The 21719-nt window shown below is 36.7% G+C and overlaps 2 protein-coding genes and 1 pseudogene across 5 annotated transcripts in view; all 3 read left to right on the top strand.

Annotated features, from left to right (window-relative positions):
• The window catches only part of ABCB7 (ATP binding cassette subfamily B member 7), a gene marked incomplete at its 5' end in the record, with an annotated part of 145840 nt that extends 128424 nt beyond the window's left edge, over nt 1-17416 (top strand). Inside the window, 2 exons of one of the 3 annotated variants that reach the window (XM_082864924.1) lie at nt 8440-8547; nt 15263-17416. In XM_082864924.1, coding sequence (XP_082721050.1) covers nt 8440-8547; nt 15263-15478 — 324 coding nt within the window. In that variant the 3' untranslated portion in view covers nt 15479-17416. The remainder of the gene's footprint in view (nt 1-8439; nt 8548-15262) is intronic. The other 2 variants (XM_082864923.1, XM_082864925.1) reach the window with 2 other exon arrangements.
• Nucleotides 17417-17421: 5 nt separating this feature from the next.
• Nucleotides 17422-19703, top strand: LOC309978444 (tropomyosin-2-like; annotated as a pseudogene). The gene is made up of 2 exons: nt 17422-17942; nt 19132-19703. The product of its transcript is annotated as a tropomyosin-2-like (transcript).
• On the top strand, nt 18149-19154 carry LOC309978445 (regulator of microtubule dynamics protein 1-like). Its single transcript, XM_082864930.1, is given in 2 exon segments — nt 18149-18353; nt 18356-19154. Coding segments are annotated over 2 exon segments (816 nt in total). The 5' UTR covers nt 18149-18205; the 3' UTR covers nt 19024-19154.
• Nucleotides 19704-21719: the final 2016 nt, after the last annotated feature.

Raw genomic sequence — 21719 nt, 5'->3', positions numbered from 1 at the left:
GGTCTTTTAATTTCAAATGCATTTTCAATACCCTGCATTTGTTCTCTCCTCACTAATTGCTGATTTTGATATCATATTTGTGTACAGATGATTTCCTTGCTTTATGTTTGCCTTTACCAGTGAGCTTTTCCATTCATAATTTTCCTGTTTCTAGTTGTGGCCTTTTCTTTTCCACTTAGAGAACAATCTTTAGCATTTGTTTTAAGGCTGGTCTGGTAGTGCTGAATTCTCTTAGCCTTTACTTGTCTGTAAAGCTTTAGATTCTCCGTCGAATCTGAATGTGAGCCTTGCTGGGTAGACTATTCTTGTTTGTAGATTTTTCCCTTTCATTGCTTTAAATATATTGTACCACTCACTTCTGGCCTACAGAGTTTCTGTTGAGAAATCAGCTGATCACCTTATGGGATATGGGAGTTCCTCTGTATGTTTTTGTTGCTTTTCCCTTGTTGCTTTAATAATTTTTCTTTATCTTTAATTTTGTTAAGTTGAGTACTATTTTGTCTTGGTGTGTTCCTCCTTGGGTTTATCCTACCTGGGGGTCTCTGCACGTCCTGGGCTTGAGTGACTGTTTCCTTTCCCATGTTAGGGAAGTTTTCAGCTATTACCTCTTCAAATACTTTCTCAGGTCCTTTCTCTCTTCTCCTTCTGGGACCCCGATAATATGAATGTTGGTGCTTTTAATGTTGTCCCAGAGGTCTCAAAGACTGTCTTCATTTCTTTTCATTCTTTATTATTTTCCATGGCAGTGATTTCCAACAGTCTGTCTTCCAGGTCAGTTATCCATTCTTCTGCCTCAGTTATTATGCTATTGATTCCTTTGTGTATTTTTCATTTACAGTTATTGTATTGTTCATCTCTGTTTGTCTGTTCTTTAGTTCTTCTAGGTCTTTGTTAAACATTTCTTGCATTCTCAATCCTTGCCTCCATTCTTGTTCCAAGGTCTTCAATCATCTTCACTATCATTATTCTGAATTCTTTTTTTTTGCCCTTTTTTTTTTAACATCTTTATTGGGGTATAATTGCTTTACAATGGTGTGTTAGTTTCGGCTTTATAACAAAGTGAATCAGTTATACATATACATATGTTCCCATATGTCTTCCCTCTTGCGTCTCCCTCCCTCCCACCCTCCCTATCCCACCCCTCCAAGCTGTCACAAAGGACCGAGCCAATATCCCTGTGCCATGCGGCTGCTTCCCACTAGCTATCTACCTTACTACGTTTGGTAGTGTGTATATGTCCATGACTCTCTCTTGCCCTGTCACAGCTCACCCTTCCCCCTCCCCATAACCTCAAGTCCGTTCTCTAGTAGGTCTGCATCTTTATTCCTGCCTTACACCTAGGTTCTTCATGACATTTTTTTCTTAAATTCCATATATATGTGTTAGCATACGGTATTTGTCTTTTTCTTTCTGACTTACTTCACTCTGTATGACAAACTCTAGGTCTATCCACCTCATTACAAATAGCTCAATTTCGTTTCTTTTTATGGCTGAGTAATATTCCATTGTATATATGTGCCACATCTTCTTTATCCATTGATCCGATGATGGGCACTTAGGTTGTTTCCATCTCCGGGCTATTGTAAATAGAGCTGCAATGAACATTTTGGTACATGACTCTTTTTGAATTTCGGTTTTCTCAGGGTATATGCCCAGTAGTGGGATTGCTGGGTCATATCGTAGTTCTATTTGTAGTTTTTTAAGGAACCTCCACACTGTTCTCCATAGTGGCTGAACCAATTCACATTCCCACCAGCAGTGCAAGAGTGTTCCCTTTTCTCCACACCCTCTCCAGCATTTATTGTTTCTAGATTCTTTGATGATGGCCATTCTGACTGGTGTGAGATGATATCTCATTGTAGTTTTGATTTGCATTTCTCTAATGATTAATGATGTTGAGCATTCTTTCATGTGTTTGTTGGCAATCTGTATATCTTCTTTGGAGAAATGTCTATTTAGGTCTTCTGCCCATTTTTGGATTGGGTTGTTTGTTTTTTTCTTATTGAGCTGCATGAGCTGCTTGTAAATTTTGGAGATTAATCCTTTGTCGGTTGCTTCATTTGCAAATATTTTCTCCCAGTCTGAGGGTTGTCTTTTGGTCGTGTTTATGGTTTCCTCTGCTGTGCAAAAGCTTTGAAGTTTCATTAGGTCCCATTTGTTTATTTTTGTTTTTATTTCCATTACTCTAGGAGGTGGGTCAGAAAGGATCTTGCTGTGATTTATGTCATAGAGTGTTCTGCCTATGTTTTCCTCTAAGAGTTTGATAGTTTCTGGCCTTACAGTTAGGTCTTTAATCCATTTTGAGCTTATTTTTGTGTATGGTGTTAGGGAGTGATCTAATCTCATACTTTTACATGTACCTGTCCAGTTTTCCCAGCACCACTTATTGAAGAGGCTGTCTTTTCTCCACTATATGTTCTTGACTCCTTCATCAAAGATAAGGTAACCATATGTGCATGGGTTTATCTCTGGGATTTCTATCCTGTTCCATTTATCTACATTTCGGTTTTTCTGCCAGTGCCATATTGTCTTGATTACTGTATCTTCGTAGTATAGTCTGAAGTCAGGGAGCCTGATTCCTCCAGCTCCTTTTTTCGTTCTCAAGATTGCTTTGGCAATTCGGGGTCTTTTGTGTTTCCATACAGATTGCGAAATTTTTTGTTTTAGTTCTGTGAAAAATGCCAGTGGTAGTTTGATAGGGATTGCACTGAATCTGTAGATTGCTTTGGGTAGTAGAGTCATTTTCACAATGTTGATTCTTCCAATCCAAGAACATGGTATATCTCTCCATCTATTTGTATCATCTTTAATTTCTTTCATCAGTGTCTTATAATTTTCTGCATACAGGTCTTTTGTCTCCTTAGGTAGGTTTATTCCTAGATATTTTTTTGTTGTTGTTACAATGGTAAATGGGAGTGTTTTCTTGATTTCACTTTCAGATTTTTCATCATTAGTATATAGGAATGCCAGAGATTTCTGTGCATTAATTTTGTATCCTGCCACTTTACCAAATTCATTGATTAGCTCTAGTAGTTTTCTGGTAGCATCTTTAGGATTCTCTATGTATAGGATCATGTCATCTGCAAACAGTGACAGCTTTACTACTTCTTTTCCGATTTGGATTCCTTTTATTTCCTTTTCTTCTCTGATTGCTGTCGCTAAAACTTCCAAAACTATGTTGAATAAGAGTGGTGAGAGTGGGCAACCTTGTCTTTTTCCTGATCTTAGTGGAAATGCTTTCAGTTTTTCACCATTGAGGACGATGTTGGCTGTGGTTTTGTCATATATGGCCTTTTTTATGTTGAGGAAAGTTCCCTCTATGCCTACTTTCTGCAGGGTTTTTATCATAAATGGGTGTTGAATTTTGTCAAAAGCTTTCTCTGCATCTTTTCAGATGATCATATGGTTTTTCTCCTTCAATTTGTTAATATGGTTTATCACATTGATAGATTTGCGTATATTGAAGAATCCTTGCATTCCTGGAATAAACCCCACTTGATCATGGTGTATTATCCTTTTAATGTGCTGTTGGATTCTGTTTGCTAGTATTTTGTTGAGAATTTTTGCATCTATGTTCATCAGTGATATTGGCCTGTACTTTTCTTTCTTTGTGACATCCTTGTCTGGTTTTGGTATCAGGGTGATGGTGGTCTCGTAGAAGGAATTTGGGGGTGTTCCTGCCTCTGCTGTATTTTGGAAGAGTTTGAGAAGGATAGGTGTTAGCTCTTGTCTAAATGTTTGATAGAATTCGCCTGTGAAGCCATCTGGTCCTGGGCATTTGTTTGCTGGAAGATTTTTAATCACAGTTTCAATTTCAGTGCTTGTGATTGGTCTGTTCATATTTTCTGTTTCTTCCTGATTCAGTCTTTGCAGGTTGTGAATTTCTAAGAATTTGTCCATTTCATCCAGATTGTCCATTTTATTGGCATAGAGTTGCTGGTAGTAATCTCTCATGATCTTTTTTATTTCTGCAGTGTCAGTTGTTACCTCTCCTTTTTCATTTCTAATTCTATTGATTTGAGTCTTCTCCCTTTTTTTCTTGATGAGTCTGGCTAGTGGTTTATCTATTTTGTTTATCTTCTCAAAGAACCAGCTTTTAGTTTTATTGATCTTTGCTATTGTTTCCTTCATTTCTTTTTCATTTATTTCTGATCTGATTTTTATGATTTCTTTCCTCTGCTATCTTTGGGGCTTTTTTGTTCTTCTTTCTCTAATTGCTTGAGGTGCAAGGTTAGGTTGTTTATTCGAGATGTTTCCTGCTTCTTAAGGTGGGCTTGTATTGCTATAAACTTGCCCCTTAGAACTGCTTTTGCTGCATCCCATAGGTTTTGGGTCGTTGTGTCTCCATTGTCATTTGTTTCTAGGTATTCTTTTATTTCGTCTTTGATTTCTTCAGTGATCACTTCATTATTAAGTAGTGTATTGTTTAGCCTCCATGTGTTTGTATTTTTTACAGATCTTTTCCTGTAATTGATATCTAGTCTCATGGTGTTGTGGTCAGAAAAGATACTTGATACAATTTCAATTTTCTTAAATTTACCAAGGCTTGATTTGTGACCCAAGATATGATCTATCCTGGAGAATGTTCCATGAGCACTTGAGAGAAATGTGTATTCTGTTGTTTTTGGATGGAGTGTCCTATAAATATCAATTAAGTCCATCTTGTTTAATGTATCATTTAAAGCTTGTTTTTCCGTATTTATTTTCATTTTGCATGATCTGTCCATTGGTGAAAGTGAGGTGTTTAAGTCCCCTACTATGAATGTGTTACTGTCGATTTCCCCTTTTATGGCTGTTAGTATTTGCCTTATGTATTTAGGTGCTCCTATGTTGGGTGCATAAATATTTACAATTGTTATGTCTTCTTCTTGGATCGATCCCTTGATCAATATGTAGTGTCCTTCTTTGTCTCTTTTAATAGTCCTTATTTTAAAGTCTATTTTGTCTGATATGAGAATTGCTACTCCAGCTTTCTTTTGGTTTCCATTTGCATGGAATATCTTTTTCCATCCCCTTACTTTCAGTCTGTATGTGTCTCTAGGTCTGAAGTGGGTCTCTTGTAGACAGCATATATAAGGGTCTTGTTTGTGTATCCATTCATCCAGTCTGTGTCTTTTGGTGGGAGCATTTAGTCCATTTACATTTAAGGTAATTATCGATATGTATGTTCCTATTCCCATTTTCTAAATTGTTTTGGGTTCGTTATTGTAGGTCTTTTCCTTCTCTTGTGTTTCTTGCCTAGAGAAGATCCTTTAGCATTTGTTGTAAAGCTGGTTTGGTGGTGCTGAACTCTCTCAGCTTTTGCTTGTCTGTAAAGGTTTTAATTTCTCCATCAAATCTGAATGAGATCCTTGCTGGGTAGAGTAGTCTTGGCTGCAGGTTTTTCTCCTTCATCACTTTCAGTATGTCCTGCCACTCCCTTCTGGCTTGTAGTGTTTCTGCTGAGAGATCAGCTGTTAACCTTATGGGGATTCCCTTATGTGTTATTTGTTGTTTTTCCCTTGCTGCTTTTAATATGTTTTCTTTGTATTTAATTTTTGACAGTTTGGTTAATATGTGTCTTGGCGTATTTCTCCTTGTATTTATTCTGTATGGGACTCTCTGTGCTTCCTGGACTTGATTAACTATTTCCCATATTAGGGAAGTTTTCAACTATAATCTCTTCAAATATTTTCTCAGTCCCTTTCTTTTTCTCTTCTTCTTCTGGAACCCCTATAATTCGAATGTTGGTGCGTTTAATGTTCCCAGACGTCTCTGAGACTGTCCTCAGTTCTTTTCATTCTTTTTTCTTTATTCTGCTCTGCAGTAGTTATTTCCACTATTTTATCTTCCAGGTCACTTATCCGTTCTTCTGCCTCAGTTATTCTGCTATTGATCCCATCTAGAGTACTTTTAATTTCATTTATTGTGTTGTTCATCGTTGCTTGTTTCATCTTTATTTCTTCTAGGTCCTTGTTAACTGTTTCTTGCATTTTGTCCATTCTATTTCCAAGATTTCGGATCATCCTTACTATCATTATTCTGAATTCTTTTCCAGGTAGACTGCCTATTTCCTCTTCATTTGTTAGGTCTGGTGCATTTTTATCTTGCTCCTTTATCTGCTGTGTGTTTTTCTGTCTTCTCATTTTGCTTATCTTACTGTGTTTGGGGTCTCCTTTTTGCAGACTGCAGGTTCGTAGTTCCCGCTGTTTTTGATGTCTGTCTCCAGTGTCTAAGGTTGGTTCAGTGGGTTGTGTAGGCTTCCTGGTGGAGGGGACTAGTGCCTGTGTTGTGGTGGATGAGGCTGGATCTTGTCTCTCTAGTGGGCAGGTTCACATCTGGTGGTGTGTTTTGGGGTGTCTGTGGCCTTATTATGATTTTAGGCAGCCTCTCTGCTAATTGGTGGGGTTGTGTTCCTGTTTTGCTAGTTGTTTGGCATAGGTTGTCCAGCACTGTGGCTTGCTGGTCGTTGAGTGAAGCTGGGTGCTGGTGTTAAGATGGAGGTCTCTGGGAGATTTTCGCCGTTTGATATTATGTGGAGCTGGGAGGTCTCTTGTTGACCAGTGTCCTGAAGTTGGCTCTCCTACCTCAGAGGTAGAGCCCTGACTCCTGGCTGGAGCACCAAGAGCCTTTTATCCACACGGCTCAGAATAAAAGGGAGAAAAAATAGAATTAGTAGAAGTATGAGGAAAGAAAGAAGGAAAGGAGGGAAGGAAGGAAGGAAGGAAGGAGGAAAGAAAGAAAGAAGCAAAGAAGGCAAGAAGGAAAGAAAGGAGGGAGGGAGGGAGCGAGGAAGGAAGGAAGGAGGGAAAGAAGGAAAAAAGACAGAAAGAAAGAAGATACAGTAAAAATAAAATAAAGTATAATAAAGTTATTGAATTAAAAAATTCTTATTTAGAAAAAAAAAAAAGGGACGGAAAGAACCTTAGGACAAATGTTGGCAGCAAAGCTATACAGACAAAATCTTACACAGAAGCATACACATACACCCTCACTAAAAGAGGTAAATGGGGAAAAATCCTAAATCCAGCTTGTGGGTCAAGCACCCAGCAGGTATGGAATTTGATTTTATTGTGATTGTGCCCCTCCTACTGTCTTGTTGTTATTTCTTCTTTGCCTTTGGATGTAGGGTATCTTTTTTGGTAGGTTTCAGTGTTTTTTTTGTCAGTGGTTGTTTACCCGTTGATTGTGATTTTGATGTTTACATAAGAAGGGGTGAGCTCATGTCCTTCTACTCCACCATCATGAGCTAATCTGAGGATTTGTTACTGATATATTTAAAGGAAACCTTAAGCTGCACCAGACTCCATTCATATGCATAGTAGGAATCTGCTTACAAGAACTTTGTACCTAAAAATGTGTTATCCACATTTATCACAATTTCAGAGTCCTAACAACGTCATTATTTGAGTCACGTATCTTTATTAGCTCACAGAGCATAACCCATTAATTGCTAGCAGAGAACACTCCCCCTTGAGGGAATGAGTTACCGGAAGATTTGGTAAATTTTAATCAACCTTTTAAAAAGGTCCAGAACATCAGTAGGATGTGAGAGTTTAAGTTCTGGAGGGTAGGAAAGAGGAGTCCTCCCCAGACATCACAATTTTTCTTAGAATTGACCCTGTGCTTGATTTTCAGTCTGCCATAGTAAAATATAAGGTCTTCTTTTCCTGGGTAGCCATCTATTCATGATAATTTTATTTCTTTAATAAATACAGTGATTAGAGGTACCTTTAGGAAGCCATTGGGAATATCACCATCCCCCACACTGCTATTTCCATCTAGCTTCCTGTACTTAGACCCAGGTTTCCAAGTATAGGTGAATATGTATACAGCTGCCTTACATTTTACAGGCAGTAGATAAAAATGTATTTTCCAGAATGCCTTAAGAAGTCAGACTGCTTTTGAAAAAGAAGTTTTCTCAAGTTAAACATGCATCATTGTCCTTGTCACCCTTTCCATCCTCTGTGTTTGAACTGAGGAAAAGCAACTGCTCCTGTACCCTTTGAGTTTCCTATCTTTCTTGATTTTTTTTGTACTTCTCCACATCCTATCACTTGAGTCCCTCCTCATTTTGTTTTTGCTCTCATTGTCCAGATAAACATATCTGGCTATTATGCTCCTGATATCAGTGGATTCATCATTGTTATTGTTTGTTTTTATGTATAGAAAATATCTACCTTCTCCCAAACTTTATAATTTAAAGAAATATTGCCTATCTTAAAGCTAATTTTTTCCATAATAATATGTTCATATTCACCTTCCCTCTTTGATTTTATTCTCTTCTTAGTAATTATTAGATTAGGTAAAATATTTGGTAGTGGTATAAAGTTTATATAATACCAAATTAACGAGCATTTTATATATTTTTTTCAGAGATACATGAGTATTTTAATATACATTTGCCTAATAGATAGATCTTTTTTTCCCCTCCTACTGTTCTTGTTGTCAAACTTGCAGACTATTCTTGGTGCCATGAGGGATGCGGTCAAACACAGAACTTCTGTTTTCATTGCACACAGATTGTCAACAGTTGTTGATGCAGATGAGATCATTGTCTTGGACCAGGTAAGAGGTTGAACTTTAAAGTTTAGTGTTTGAAGAACATTAGAAATTGTTACAAACACAAGCAACTTAAATATTGTTTCTAAAGAAAGTTATAGAATTTTGTGTTATTTGAGTAAGACTGAATCCTGATAGGATTCCATTTTTACCTCCTTTTGATAAGAAATAATGCATACCACTTCCAAAAATGAATAAACTGTATTAACTCACTCTATTAAAGTTTTAAAAGCAAAGTTAGATGAGGAAGGCATTAAATCCTAATATGGTAGAGGCAGTTTTAAAGGGTATGTATTTAAAATAATTTTTCTTTATTCATTTTTGCTCTGTACAGAACCTTTGCTCATTGTCTTCACTGTATTTTATATTTTCATTTTTCTAATACCTGCACATACCCTTGATGTCTAAAAGAAAATTACCATAAAATAAAGTCATTTTCATGCATGGCCATTTTTATTTTATCTTTTTCCTCATGAGGAAAGTAAGAAAAAGGACAGCCTGCTTTATTTCTCTGAGGGAATTACTATAAGAGTATACTGTCTAAATGTTCTGAACAAATCAGAGTGCCACTATTGCGACTGGTAGATTTGAAAATTGTAATAGATTTTCTTTTCTCCTCTCTGTAGGGATATCTTATTCCCACCCCCCTTTGTACTTGATTATTTCTAACAGTGTTTTCTATGCTTATTTCTCCATTCTAATACATAAGCCTTCAATTTTTTATCATTTTGAAAGCCTGAGTACTGGGAGTTAAGAGAGAAGAAGCATTCTCTTGTACTGTCTATATTGAGAGAGAATTTTTCATGCCACTAAAATTTCTTATGGGATATTCAGTTCTGTGATATATATATTATTTCTTTTATGTGTTACCTGTGCACTTTCTACCCTAGGTCTTTTTGTTCATTTGTTCAAAAATGCTAACATTCACTAAAATATAAACTGATTTTCTTCAGTATGCTTGTTCCAGCATGTCTTAAATGGGAAATTTTGTAAATATACTTTATTATCTCATTGATGTTCAGGTATCTGAAATAAAATCTGCTCTTTTGTGCTTTTTACTAAACTTTCCAATTGTATGCAGTCATGTACATAGAGCCTTTTCTTGTAAATATAAAATGTTAAAAGTACTTTAACAAGCATGTGCTTACCTACCTCATGCCAGGAGGTTCACAGTATCTATACAGTTATATCATAACATTGCCACTTGGGGTTTGGATTATAATTGGAACTAACTATTGATCATACCATTTGTATCTAAAATCTCTTTATGTTGAATTTGATGGTTCTATAATTGCTTGATTATGAAGATCAGAGATTTTCATTTTCTAGTGAAACTAATGTGACCTCATGTGTTCCGTCAACAGTCTCTGGTAGTATTAATATTAAGTCTGCATAACAGAGTTCCCAAGGCCCTTCCTCTTGCAGCCTGGTGATTACCCGTTCCCAGCCTTGGCAAGAGACTGGAGGTTTACTTGTCAGGAAATTGAGTCAGAGAGGCTCTGGACACAAGAAAATTACCAAGAACATTAACAAAGACGGGCGAGATTAACTGGAAATCAAAACATACCGAAGAATAAGACCACAGACCCTCCTGTGCCACTGGCTCCAAGAACCTTGCCAACCAATTATTTATTTCTACTGTCACCACTTCTTCCCTCACCAGCAGATAATTAGAGGATTCTTCTCTAGAGAAACAAAAGTAGCCCCATAAAAAACATGTTCATATTTGGGGACCCCCACAAAATGACCAGATACCCATATGATCATCCTACAGTGAAACCCAACAGCTGAGAAGTCCACTCCCAGGCACATAGAGCTTCCAGTAAGCTTTTTTTAATACTGTATTTTTAAGTGTCAGTGGATAATAAAGGAAGGCCTCCAAAGCAAGCAGAAAAAAATCCAGTAGAAAATATAGACAATGCAGAGAGCATAAGAAAACTTAAAAATATAATTAATATCATCAGAGGTCATGGAAAATATAGCATTTTAAAATAAGGACAAATGCTGTTAAGAAAAAAAGTAAAGAAGACTTAATATTGCATGAGTTTCAGGATACAGTGTTAAGTGACAGTAAGAAAGCTGCAAAAGAGTATATAGTATGCTACCTTTTGCAAGGAGGATGTGGGGGAAACATATGTATATTTACTTGTTTCTGCAAAAAGAAACCCTGGGAGGATAAACTAGAAACTAAAGACATTGTTTACCTGCAGGATGGAGACAAAAAGGGGTAGAGACAAAGGGGAGGGAGTAAGACTTTGCTGATTATACTTTTTTGTATTATTTTTAACTTTTGAACCATGCTAATGTTTTTATATATTTAAAAATCAACAAGGATGGGGCAGAAACAGGAATTGAATACAAACAGAAAGAAGTAAAACTAGGTACATAATGAATTAATAACATAACTGTGTAGAAGAAAAATAGCATGCAGAATTAACCCAAATAACTTTTGAACACATAACTCTGATTATTTAGCCTTAGTGGAATATATTATAAGGATAAAAATAACTCAGACTTGAAAAAAACTAACTCAGACTTGAACTTAGTAAGTTTGTTTTTGCTAGTAGCATGAGAGTAGCTGTTTTGAAACTATTTTGTGTATACTGTAAGACTGAGCATGTGAGTAAATATATTGATGTTGAGAAATAGAGGTCTTACTTGGGAGAAGAAATATACAGATATGGAATGGGAAAAGAAGAAGAGCCTTGTGATGTTATATTGGAACAGAATTGTCAATATCAGTTCATGATGAAAAAAAATGTTCCTAACTCTGTTCAGTGAAAAGGCCTAGAAGCAATGAAATTCCAGTAGTAATGAGTATAACTAGCACCTAGATCTTGGACACTAAATACTGTTCCTCACTAAAAGGAACCAAGACTCCTTGGAGAAATGACTGATTCCATATTTGGAGCAGGGAAATTAATGAAGGCATATCACAAGGGCACAGGAACCATTTTGAATGGGTTCCCACTGGCCAAGTGTGGGATGATTTGAATGTCAAAAATAAATAAATAATGATACTAATGAATTACAACACATTGAATAAAAAACTAATCTATAATTCCATAATTGTACTTAGAGAAAGCTCTTTTTTAAAAATGAAATCTTGCCATTTAGAGCAATGTTAATGGACCTGGAGGGTATTATGCTAAGTGAAATAAGTCAGAGAAAAACAAATACTGTACGATTTTACTTATATGTGAAATCTACAAAACAGCAAATGAACAAACAAAACAGAAACAGACTCATAAATACAGAGAACATACTGGTGGTTGCCAGAGGCAGCAGGGCAGACAGATGAAATAGGTGAAGGGTACTAAGAAGTACAAACTAAGTCATGGGGATGTAATGTACACATAGGGAATATAGTGAATAATATTTTCATAACTTTGTATGGTGACAGATGGTAACTGGACTTAACTGAGGTAATCATTTCATAATATATAAGAATACTGAATCACTGTTGTACACCTGAAACTAATGTAATGTTGTACACCTGAAACTATCGTAATGTTGTATGTTAATTATAACTCGGAGAAAAAAATGCTAACATACAAGGAATGATAAGTTTATAGAATCATATTTTGCAACCACCATTGTAATAATGATTCACATAAGGATATCATTGTTTGCTAAAACCATATGGTGAAAAACTATTGGGGAATAGAATATTCACACAGTTTGAAAGCATAACCCATTGATTAATTATTGATTACAAAGAGAAAAAGTACCTTTAAAATAGAGAAATCTGATAGACACTACCTTAACCAGTTATCAAACTGAAATCATTAATTGTGGAGCAAAATGACATCATGTACCTCCTAATATGATACACTGAGGACATATCACCTATATTGTATTGCAACAAAAATGTTTAGCCTGGATCTAAGAATCAGGAACAACTAGACAAATACAACGTGAAGGGCATTCTTTAAAAAACAAGCCTGGGGCTTCCCTGGTGGCGCAGTGGTTGAGAGTCTGCCTGCCGATGCAGGGGACACGGGTTCATGACCCGGTCCGGGAAGATCCCACATGCTGCGGAGCGGCTAGGCCCGTGAGCCATGGCCGCTGAGCCTGCGCATCTGGAGCCTGTGCTCCGCAACGGGAGAGGCCACAACAGGGAGAGGCCCGCGTACTGCCAAAAAAAAAAAAAAAAGCCTGGACATTTTAGAAATGTCATTGTCACACTCACACAGAGTAGGAAACTTATAAATTCAATGTGTTGATCCTGATTGGATCCTGGATGGAAAATATATATATAAAGGATATTATTGGGATAATCGGTAAAATATGAACTATATATTAGATAAATTTCTTGGGTGTGATATTGTTGTATTTTAGTCATGTAGGAGAATGTCCTTGTTTTCAGGAGATACATGCTAATGAAATATTTAGGGGAGAAATGTAATGATGTCCAATGCTCATTCTTAAATGATTTAGCAAAAAGTAGTGTAAATTTAGAGCTAAGATGAAGTGAGAGGAAGCAAATGTGGAAAAATGAACAGTTGCTAACCTAGGAGAAGCATATATAGGTATTCATTTTTACCATTCTTGCAACATTTCAAATTTAAAATGGGGATAGTAAATAAATAAATGAACAACTAGAGAACGAGAGATTTTGAAAATGAAAATAGTCATTTCTGAAATAAAGTCAAGAAAATCTCTAAAGAGTAGAGCAAAAAAAGAGAAAATAGAGGAAAGATAAGAAAACAAGAGAATTAGTCTAAGAGGTCCAACATTTGACTAATGGTTGTTCTAGAAAGAGGGAATAGGAAAAAGGGAAGGAAATAAGTAAAGAATAATACCCCCAAAATGTTCAGAACTGCAGAGCATGAGTTTCCAGATTGAAAGGGCCTACCAAGAACCCACCACAATAAATGGAGGAAAGAAAAATAAAAGTCAAATTATCATAAAATTTCAGAATTGAGCATAAAGAAAAGAACTTAAAAGCTGTGAGAGAAATATCTCTGGGCAGGGTGGGGACTGAATAATAGATTACCTAATATAGTTGATTATGAGAAAAATACTGTTCAGACAGGCTTAAAGTTTAGAGAGAATTACCAATAGTGACATAGAAAACTAAGCAAATGAATAAACAAGGCAGTTACTATGTCCAGGAAGAATAAAATATTATGAGAAAATATATATAAAATCCTAGTACTTCACTTGGCTCAACAGATAATACATAGTCATAATAAAGTACATACTGTGTATTAAATAACATTTATGATATAACCAATGTTATTAGGAGAGTGAAGAGTGAGGCATTGGGAATGTGAAATAGTTAAAAGTGCTGAATCTCATTAATATGTATATGTGTGTAAATGCCAGAAGAAATATGTACAGATTTGGAGATGAGATATTCAAGGGTGGAGAAGGAGGAGACAAAAGACTGTACTTTCTGTTATAAACTTGTAATTATTAGCTGACTTTTTAAGCTGTGTACATTTATGCTTTAATACAAATAAAAATAATTTAAAACATAATATACATTTTTATAGCAGGATAAATTTTTTGTGATTTATTTCATTGGTTTTCTGCAAAAATAATTCCATTATTTCTAATACTTTTTGATGCAGTTTTCATTGAGGATTTTTTTTAATTGAAGTGTAGTTAATGTACAATATTGTGTCAGTGACTCAGCTTTTTTTTTCAGATTATATTCAATTATAGGTTATTACAGAAGGTTGAATACAGTTCCCTGTGCTATACAGTAAATCCTTTTTGTTTATCCATTTTATATATAGTAGTTTGTATCTATTAATCCCATACTCCTAATTTGTTCTTCCCTCCTCCCCATTCCCTTTGGTTACCATAAATGTGTTTTTTATGTCTGTGCAGTGAGATTTTTATTTTTTTTACAGTGGTAAATAAAAAAATATAAAATACATAACCATGGGGACTTCTGTGCCAGTGAAGTGGTCCACAGATACCAAAGTTGAGGACTGCATTCAGGATCCAGAGTTCATATAGCTGAGTGAAATAGTTCCTAGACTGTCCAGCCAGCAATCAAGGAGAAGCCTTAAATTTAACCACTCAGAAGTGGGCACACACAAATTTCAGTTATTTTGCTTAAGGGTATATTTGTAAAGGTCCTCTCACCAGGAGTACCAGTAAAAGTGAAAAAATTACTTTTGTCTCCCAACATGTTTAGCAGTAGCTGTCCGGAGACAAATTAATTGTAGATAAGAGTTAGAAATCAATATCAATTCTATGCAATGTTAAGTTTAATAGCCAGTGTTAAGAAAAATAGTTACTGGAAGAAATAAACTTTTCATGGAGAAATATTTTTTATTTTAAAGTACACATAGGATTTTGGGATATTTTTTTAAAATCCTTTAAATCTCTATAAAAGTGCTTTTGTGTAAATTTGATTTAAATTTGATTTACTGATTACAGAAAATACCACCTTTAGAAAATCTTCACCTTCCTTTTCTGCTCTTCAAAATGAGAAATGAAACATTCAAATTTTATTTCCTTTAAGTGAAATGGTATATGGTGTATGGAATTTCATAGCTTTTTGTTCACTGGACTGATAGCTCAACAGTAAAGAAGGCATTCCTACCTCAGTTTTTCCTATTTGTACTATAATGAAGAATTGGGAAAGGTATTTTAATGAATGCAAATCTTTCAAAATTCTTGCTTAGAAAGTATTATGTATTTTCAATTATTATGCTAGTTATATGACTTTCTCTACGTTTCTCTTGTTTTTGCTTATTAGGGTAAGGTGGCTGAACGTGGTACCCACCATGGTTTGCTTGCTAACCCAGGCAGTATCTATTCAGAAATGTGGCATACACAGAGCAGCCATGTGCAGAACCATGGTAATCCCAAATGGGATGCAAAGAAAGAAAATGTGTCCAAAGAGGAAGAAAGGATGAAACTACAAGAAGAAATTGTCAACAGTGTGAAAGGCTGTGGAAACTGTTCCTGCTAAGTCACATGAAACCTTTTCTTTTTTCTTTTCTTTTCTTTTCTTCTCTTTTCTTTTCTTTTTTCTCCCTCCCTCCCTCCCTCCCTTCCTTTCTCTCCTCTTTCTTCCTTCCTCCCTTCTTCCTTTCTTTTTTTTCCTTGACTACACATTTGCACTAAAGCAGAATTGTTTTATTAAAAAAAATCATACATTCCCATTTTCTATAATCCTTCTTTTAGATAAGATTTATTTGGAAAGGGAATTGAGTTTTACATCTTTCACAATCTATTTAATGTGATATTTATATTTATCCCCAAATTATTTTCTTGTTACTGCCTTAGTTGTGGTCAAAGCATAATTTTTGTTACTATTTGACTTTACCCCATTTCCATTGTTGAGGCCTGATAGCCATTTGCTATCCATAACCAGATGAATCAGATTGGTTTCCAAATGTTTTGTAGTTTTTCAGACCTCCTTTATGCTGACAATTTAGATGGAAAGTGTCTGTTTCTTAAAATTTTTTTAAAAATAAAGAAGAGAGTGTAGGTTCATTGTTTCTCCTCCGCTGCCCCCATTGAAATACTTCAATGATAGTTAACTATACTTACATTTTAAAAATTATTTGCCACTATATACCTTTAAGAGGAAAAACCTTGACTCTCATGTTGGTATGTAGAATGTTCTTCATCATTAACCAGCATTGTAACTGTCATCTAGTGGTGGGAATTTTATTTTTCCACCAAATGAGGTGTTGCTTTGTTTTGGACCAAAATTTATACATTTCTTTTTAAAGACTCATAAACCCTGATGTAATTTGAGAGTTACCATACTGGGAGTGATCTAAAAAGCTTAGGAAGTTAATTGCCTTTTCTATTTCCATCTTAAATGCACTGCTTTTGCTATCTGAAGTTATACAAAGAAACAACCAAATGGGATGTATGCATGCATGCATGTGTGTACATGTGTATAAAGCAACATCTACTTAAAAATTACTAATGACTTTTAGGCAAATAGGAGAGGATTTCACATATATTTAGATGATCAGGACTCTAATCTGTGTTGACACTTCAGAATTACTTTATTACTAGGTCTTCCCTTCCTTTTTCAGTAGTTTAATGAGTTCCTTTAAGCTTGAAATAACAAGGAGGAGCCCAAACAAGATAATCAAGAAATAATTAATAAAATGTTGGTATATATTCACTTAGAAAGCTCCTCTCCCTTTCCAACTTGAATTTGCTTTAATTTGTTGATAGTAATCGTTCAGCTTGAAAAACTTGTGTATCATGAACAGCCACATAACTATATAATGAGGCTTTATTTCTCAGAAAAGTTCTTAAAGTATTTATTTGTGTATGGTTTTATTGTCTTTTAAGTGATAATTTGGTATGGGTGAGATTAATTTTTTTTCTGATTTGTATTGTCACTAGTAGGTAGATATCTAAATTTATCTAAACTTATTGGGTCTGCTGTTATATAAAGGTGATTTGATAAGTATCTTGAAGCCAGTATTTTATGGTTAGTCTTTGAAAGCACAGTAAGTGGTGCAGGATCTTGCTTTTGGAATTGGAGTTAACGCTGAGATGTGTAATCAGCTTCAAAATGGGGGGTTTTGGACATTCTTACTCTGAAGCCATAGATGTGATTGCTTTTCTGAGGAACAACAACAACAAAAAGTCCTTTGAATAACCCAGCTGCATTACTAGAAATGTGGTTAGATAGAAATTTTGCTTCTGTTAATTCCTTCTATACATTTCCAATGTTGCTGATGGAAAATATTTAGCTTAGTTGCATAATCAAACAGGTAAGATTGAAGTAATCATTAGTAATATTCATTTTGAATGAATAGTGGTATTCAAAGTAAGTGATTTTGTGATATGGGAAACGTATAGTCAAAGGATAGGACCTGGTGTAGGCAAAGGGTTGAGGGCTGGGGCGCAGCTTCTGCAGCTCTCGCTGGAGCCGAGACGAGCGCCCACCACTGCCCACTGCCCGCTGCATGCGCCTCCACGCCATGGCTGGCCTCAACTCCCTGGAGGCAGTGAAACACAAGAACCAGGCCCTGCAGCAGCAGGTGGACGAGGCGGAGCACTGCGCACAGGGCCTACAGTGTGGGAGCTGGATGGCGAGCGTGAGTGGTGAGAGAAAGCTGAAGGTGATGTGGCAGCTCTCAGTTGACACATCCAGCTCATTGAAGAGGAGTTGGGCAGGGCTCAGGAACGACTGGCCACAGCCCTGCGCAAACTGGAGGAGGCAGAAAAGGCTGCAAATGAGAGCAAAAGAGGAATGAAGGTGATAGAAAACTGGGCAACGAAGATGAGGAGAAGATGGAGGTTCAGGAGATGCAGCTCAAAGAGACCAAGGACATTGCTGAGGGGGCTGACCACAAATACGAGGAGGTAACTCGTAAGTTGGTCATCCTGGAGGGTGAGCTGGAGAGGGTGGAGGAGCGTGCCAAGGTGTCTGAACTAAAATGTGGTGATCTGAAGCTGTGGAGAGGAAGAAGAGCAGGGCCGGAAGCTGGCAGACACTGCTCTCTGTGGAAAGACTGGGGCGCCTTTCACTCTGCCCCGCTTCTTAGCAGCCAAAGGGGTGAGGGGTCAGGCCTGCGAGCTGCAGATCATGGCACTAGCCTTGCGACTCTGGCGCCTCCTTCCTTTGGGACATAGCACTGCCCTGGGACCTCAGCTTCCGACGGGTGCTGCTGGAAGCTGCGAGCAGTGCATTCTTTGGTGACTCCATGGCGCTGAGGTGATGGGAAACCCAGGAGCTTTCAAAAGAAGTCTTTTATTCTCTGCCTTGTCTTATTTGGGTTTTGAAGCTTATCAAGTCATTTCCCAGGCTGCTGTGGTTCACGCTACAGCCAAAGTCTTCAGAGTTGAAGAAATCCTTGAACAAGCAGACTATATGAAAGTGGAGAAACAGAAAAACTTTACCAGTTGCTATCCCAGTACAAGGAAAGTGAAGATGCAGAGTTACTCTGGCGTTTGGCATGGGCATCACGTGTTATAGCTCAACTCAGTGGAACCTCAGAAAAGGAGAAAAAGCTCTTGGTCTATGAAGCCCTAGAGTATGCAAAAAGGGCACTAGAAAAAAATGAATCAAGTTTTGCAGCTCATAAGTGGTATGCAATCTGTATTAGCAATGTTGGAGATTATGAAGGAATCAAGGCTAAAATTGCAAATGCCTACATGATCAAGGAGCATTTTGAGAAAGCAGTTGAACTCAACCCTAAAGATGCTACCTCAATTCACCTTATGGGTATTTGGTGTTACACATTTGCTGAAATGCTTTGGTATCAAAGAAGAATTGCTAAAATGCTGTTTGAAACTCCTCCTAGTTCCACCTATGAGGAGGCCTTAGGCTACTTTCACAGGGCAGAGCAAGTGGATCCAAACTTCTACAGCAAAAACTTGCTGCTTCTAGGAAAGACATATTTGAAGCTACACAACAAACAGCTTGCTGCTTTCTGGCTAACAAACGCCAAGGACTATCCAGCGCACACAGAGGAGGATAAACAGATACAGACAGAAGCTGCTCAGTTGCTTACAGGTTTCAGTGACAAGAACTGAGAATTTTTCAATGAAATATCTAAGAAGCAGTGCCTTTTCATCAAATTATAAAGATAATAAATACATTAACCATTTAAATAAATAAATAAAATGTGGTAACCTGGAAGAAGAACTCAATGTCACTAACAACTTGAAGTTGCCAGAGGCTGCATCTGAAAAGGAGTATGAACATGAAGAAGAAATTAAACTTCTATCTGACAAACTGAAAGAGGCTGAGACCCGTGCCGAATTTGCAGAGAGAACAGTTGCAAAACTGGAAAAGACAATTGATGAGCTGGAAGAAAAACTTGCCCAGGCCAAAGAAGAGAACGTGGGCTTACATCAGACACTGGATCAGACACTAAATGAACTAAACTGTATAGAACCAAAACAGAAGAGTTTTGTTCCAACAAAAACTCCAGAGCTCCGTGTCTTTCTCTTCTCTTGTAAGAAGTTTCTTTTGTTATTGTCTCTTTGCTTTGCTGGAAATGTCAAGCAAATTATGAATACATGACCAAATATTTTGTATCAGAGAAGCTTTGAGCACCAGTTAAATCTGTTCCTTCCTTTTTTCAAATAGCATCAGGTTTTTCAGCTCTATTTTTATCCTTAAATTGCATTTATTCCTGAGGTAGGCAGGGTATTTCATATTTAGCATACTCTCAAGACTGAGGGCATTTGGCTCCTGGGAGAATAGACAACCCCACACTTTTAAAACACAGATTCTGATGTGTAGTCATGGGTCAGTTTAAAAGGTTGAAGAATATCCACCGTTGGTCACATTATAGGAGGCCAGGAACCATCACATTAAAATGGGTGGGGATTTTCCATCCAGAGCAAAAAAGGGGGGTGGGGTTACTGTGGGAAGTCATAAACCACACAGAGGTTAACCTAGTCATCCTGGCTCTTTTCCACATTCCACCATGCAGAACAAACATCCTCTGAGCAGTCAGCATGAGAATGCTTGGAAAAGAGTCATAATAATTACCCAAATGTTTTCTAGATAGATCCTTGATATGCTCTTCTCTATGCTTCTTTCACTCTAAAGTTGTTCTCTGAGGAGCTGATGTCTTATTCCAAGATGTCTTATTCCAATAATGACCCATGCTTATCTGCTCTGATATGAGGCCATCCACTCAGCAGGAATGAATGTTGTAGAATTCAGTCCTATTCAGAGAAGCCATATCAAAAAGACTGCTAGCCATCAATAGTTGAGTAAGACTTTCTGTAAACAAATATTGGACAGAATAGCCCTCTCTGACAGCAAAGTAAGGATGAAAAAGTAATTGGCCTAACTTCATCTCCTCTATCCTCCAGGGACTGGCAAATTGGAGATTTACTTATCTGGAATTTTAATTCCTTCTTCAGGACCAAGTTAATAAAAGACCAGGAAACTCCTGATTAAACTGGATATGGAGTATTTTGTAGACAGGGCTGCACAGTTTGACTTTGTTAGATTTCTGCTTTCTCAGTTAACATCTCAGAGCTGGAATATTCCACATTCCCCAGCAGTGTGGGGGCCAACTCAAGTGTACAATTCTGACTAAAAATCACCCTGCTTCTAGTTTATCCAAATCCTCTGCCCCTCACTCCTATTTATTAAGCATCACACTACCCAGGAGATACACTAGCAAATTGTGTAATTGAATAAAACTCACACTTTTCATTTAGATTCTTGCAACTGTATCATATGTAATAGTATCACTTTTCTACATTTTGGTCAAATAAATTTTTACATAAACTAAAAAAAAAAGATAGGAATGTTTTTAGGGTGGAGAAATTTCCCCACTAAGAAATTTGAAGCTGTTTTCATATGATTGGAGGTGGTCTCTGGTGGTCTCTACACCATTGGGTCATTGTGGTCATTAACCAGTATTTTCAACTAATAAAAAATTACCTGAAAAACTCAGTTATTGTAGGGGCCACAACTAAGTCATATATTTTTCTCTTAACTCCATCTTTGAAAGGTGGTTCTATACAGTGACATAATAGACAAAAGCTTCCTAAAATGATTCATTCAGAGGAAATGCCAAGAAAAGGGACATTTATTATAATGTACTAATTTTACATTACAGTATTACATACACAAAAGTACAAATTTCTAAATCAGTGTTGCAACATAATGTTTTCTTAATGTCTTGGGATAGATAAGCTACAATTTTGGAATATGGCCTCTGAAAATGGAGCAAGGGATAGGGTTTTGTTTCTTAATATCCCTTTATTTTTAAGATTGAAAATTTTACTTTCTTCCTAAGGGAATCCCAGTTTACAAAAATTAAATTGAAACCAAGGTAATTTGGGATCGTGAAAACTGGGCCACATGCCTTCCTGCAGGTTTTTAACATAGAAATATCTTGGTGAGCAGATGGGCTCATTTGGAAATTTTTGAACAGCTCAAGTCTGAGGGTCACTTGTGAGAATCAGAAAGAGGCCTTAACATTTGGATAAACTCAAAATACGCATTTACTTCTCCTGTGCAAGGATTTGCACCTTTTCTATACCTTTAGTTAAATATTTTGCCTTTTCCCTTAGACGCTGACAAAGCTCAGTTTGTGAAGATGGCTAGTTTAAAAATATGTTTTGCTTTTAAAGGCAAGATATTTAAAGATTATATGTTTCCTTATTTCTAGATCACTTTGTGCACACTGCCATCTTGCTCCTATCCTTCCTTATTGCTGGATGTCTCAGGGAGTAGCAACTTTTGCCAATGTATATTC

Source organism: Leucopleurus acutus (assembly GCF_964270905.1).
Source record: "Leucopleurus acutus genome assembly, chromosome: X".
Taxonomy (NCBI): Eukaryota; Metazoa; Chordata; class Mammalia; order Artiodactyla; family Delphinidae; genus Leucopleurus; species Leucopleurus acutus.
This window is presented reverse-complemented; position numbering and strand designations above follow the sequence as displayed.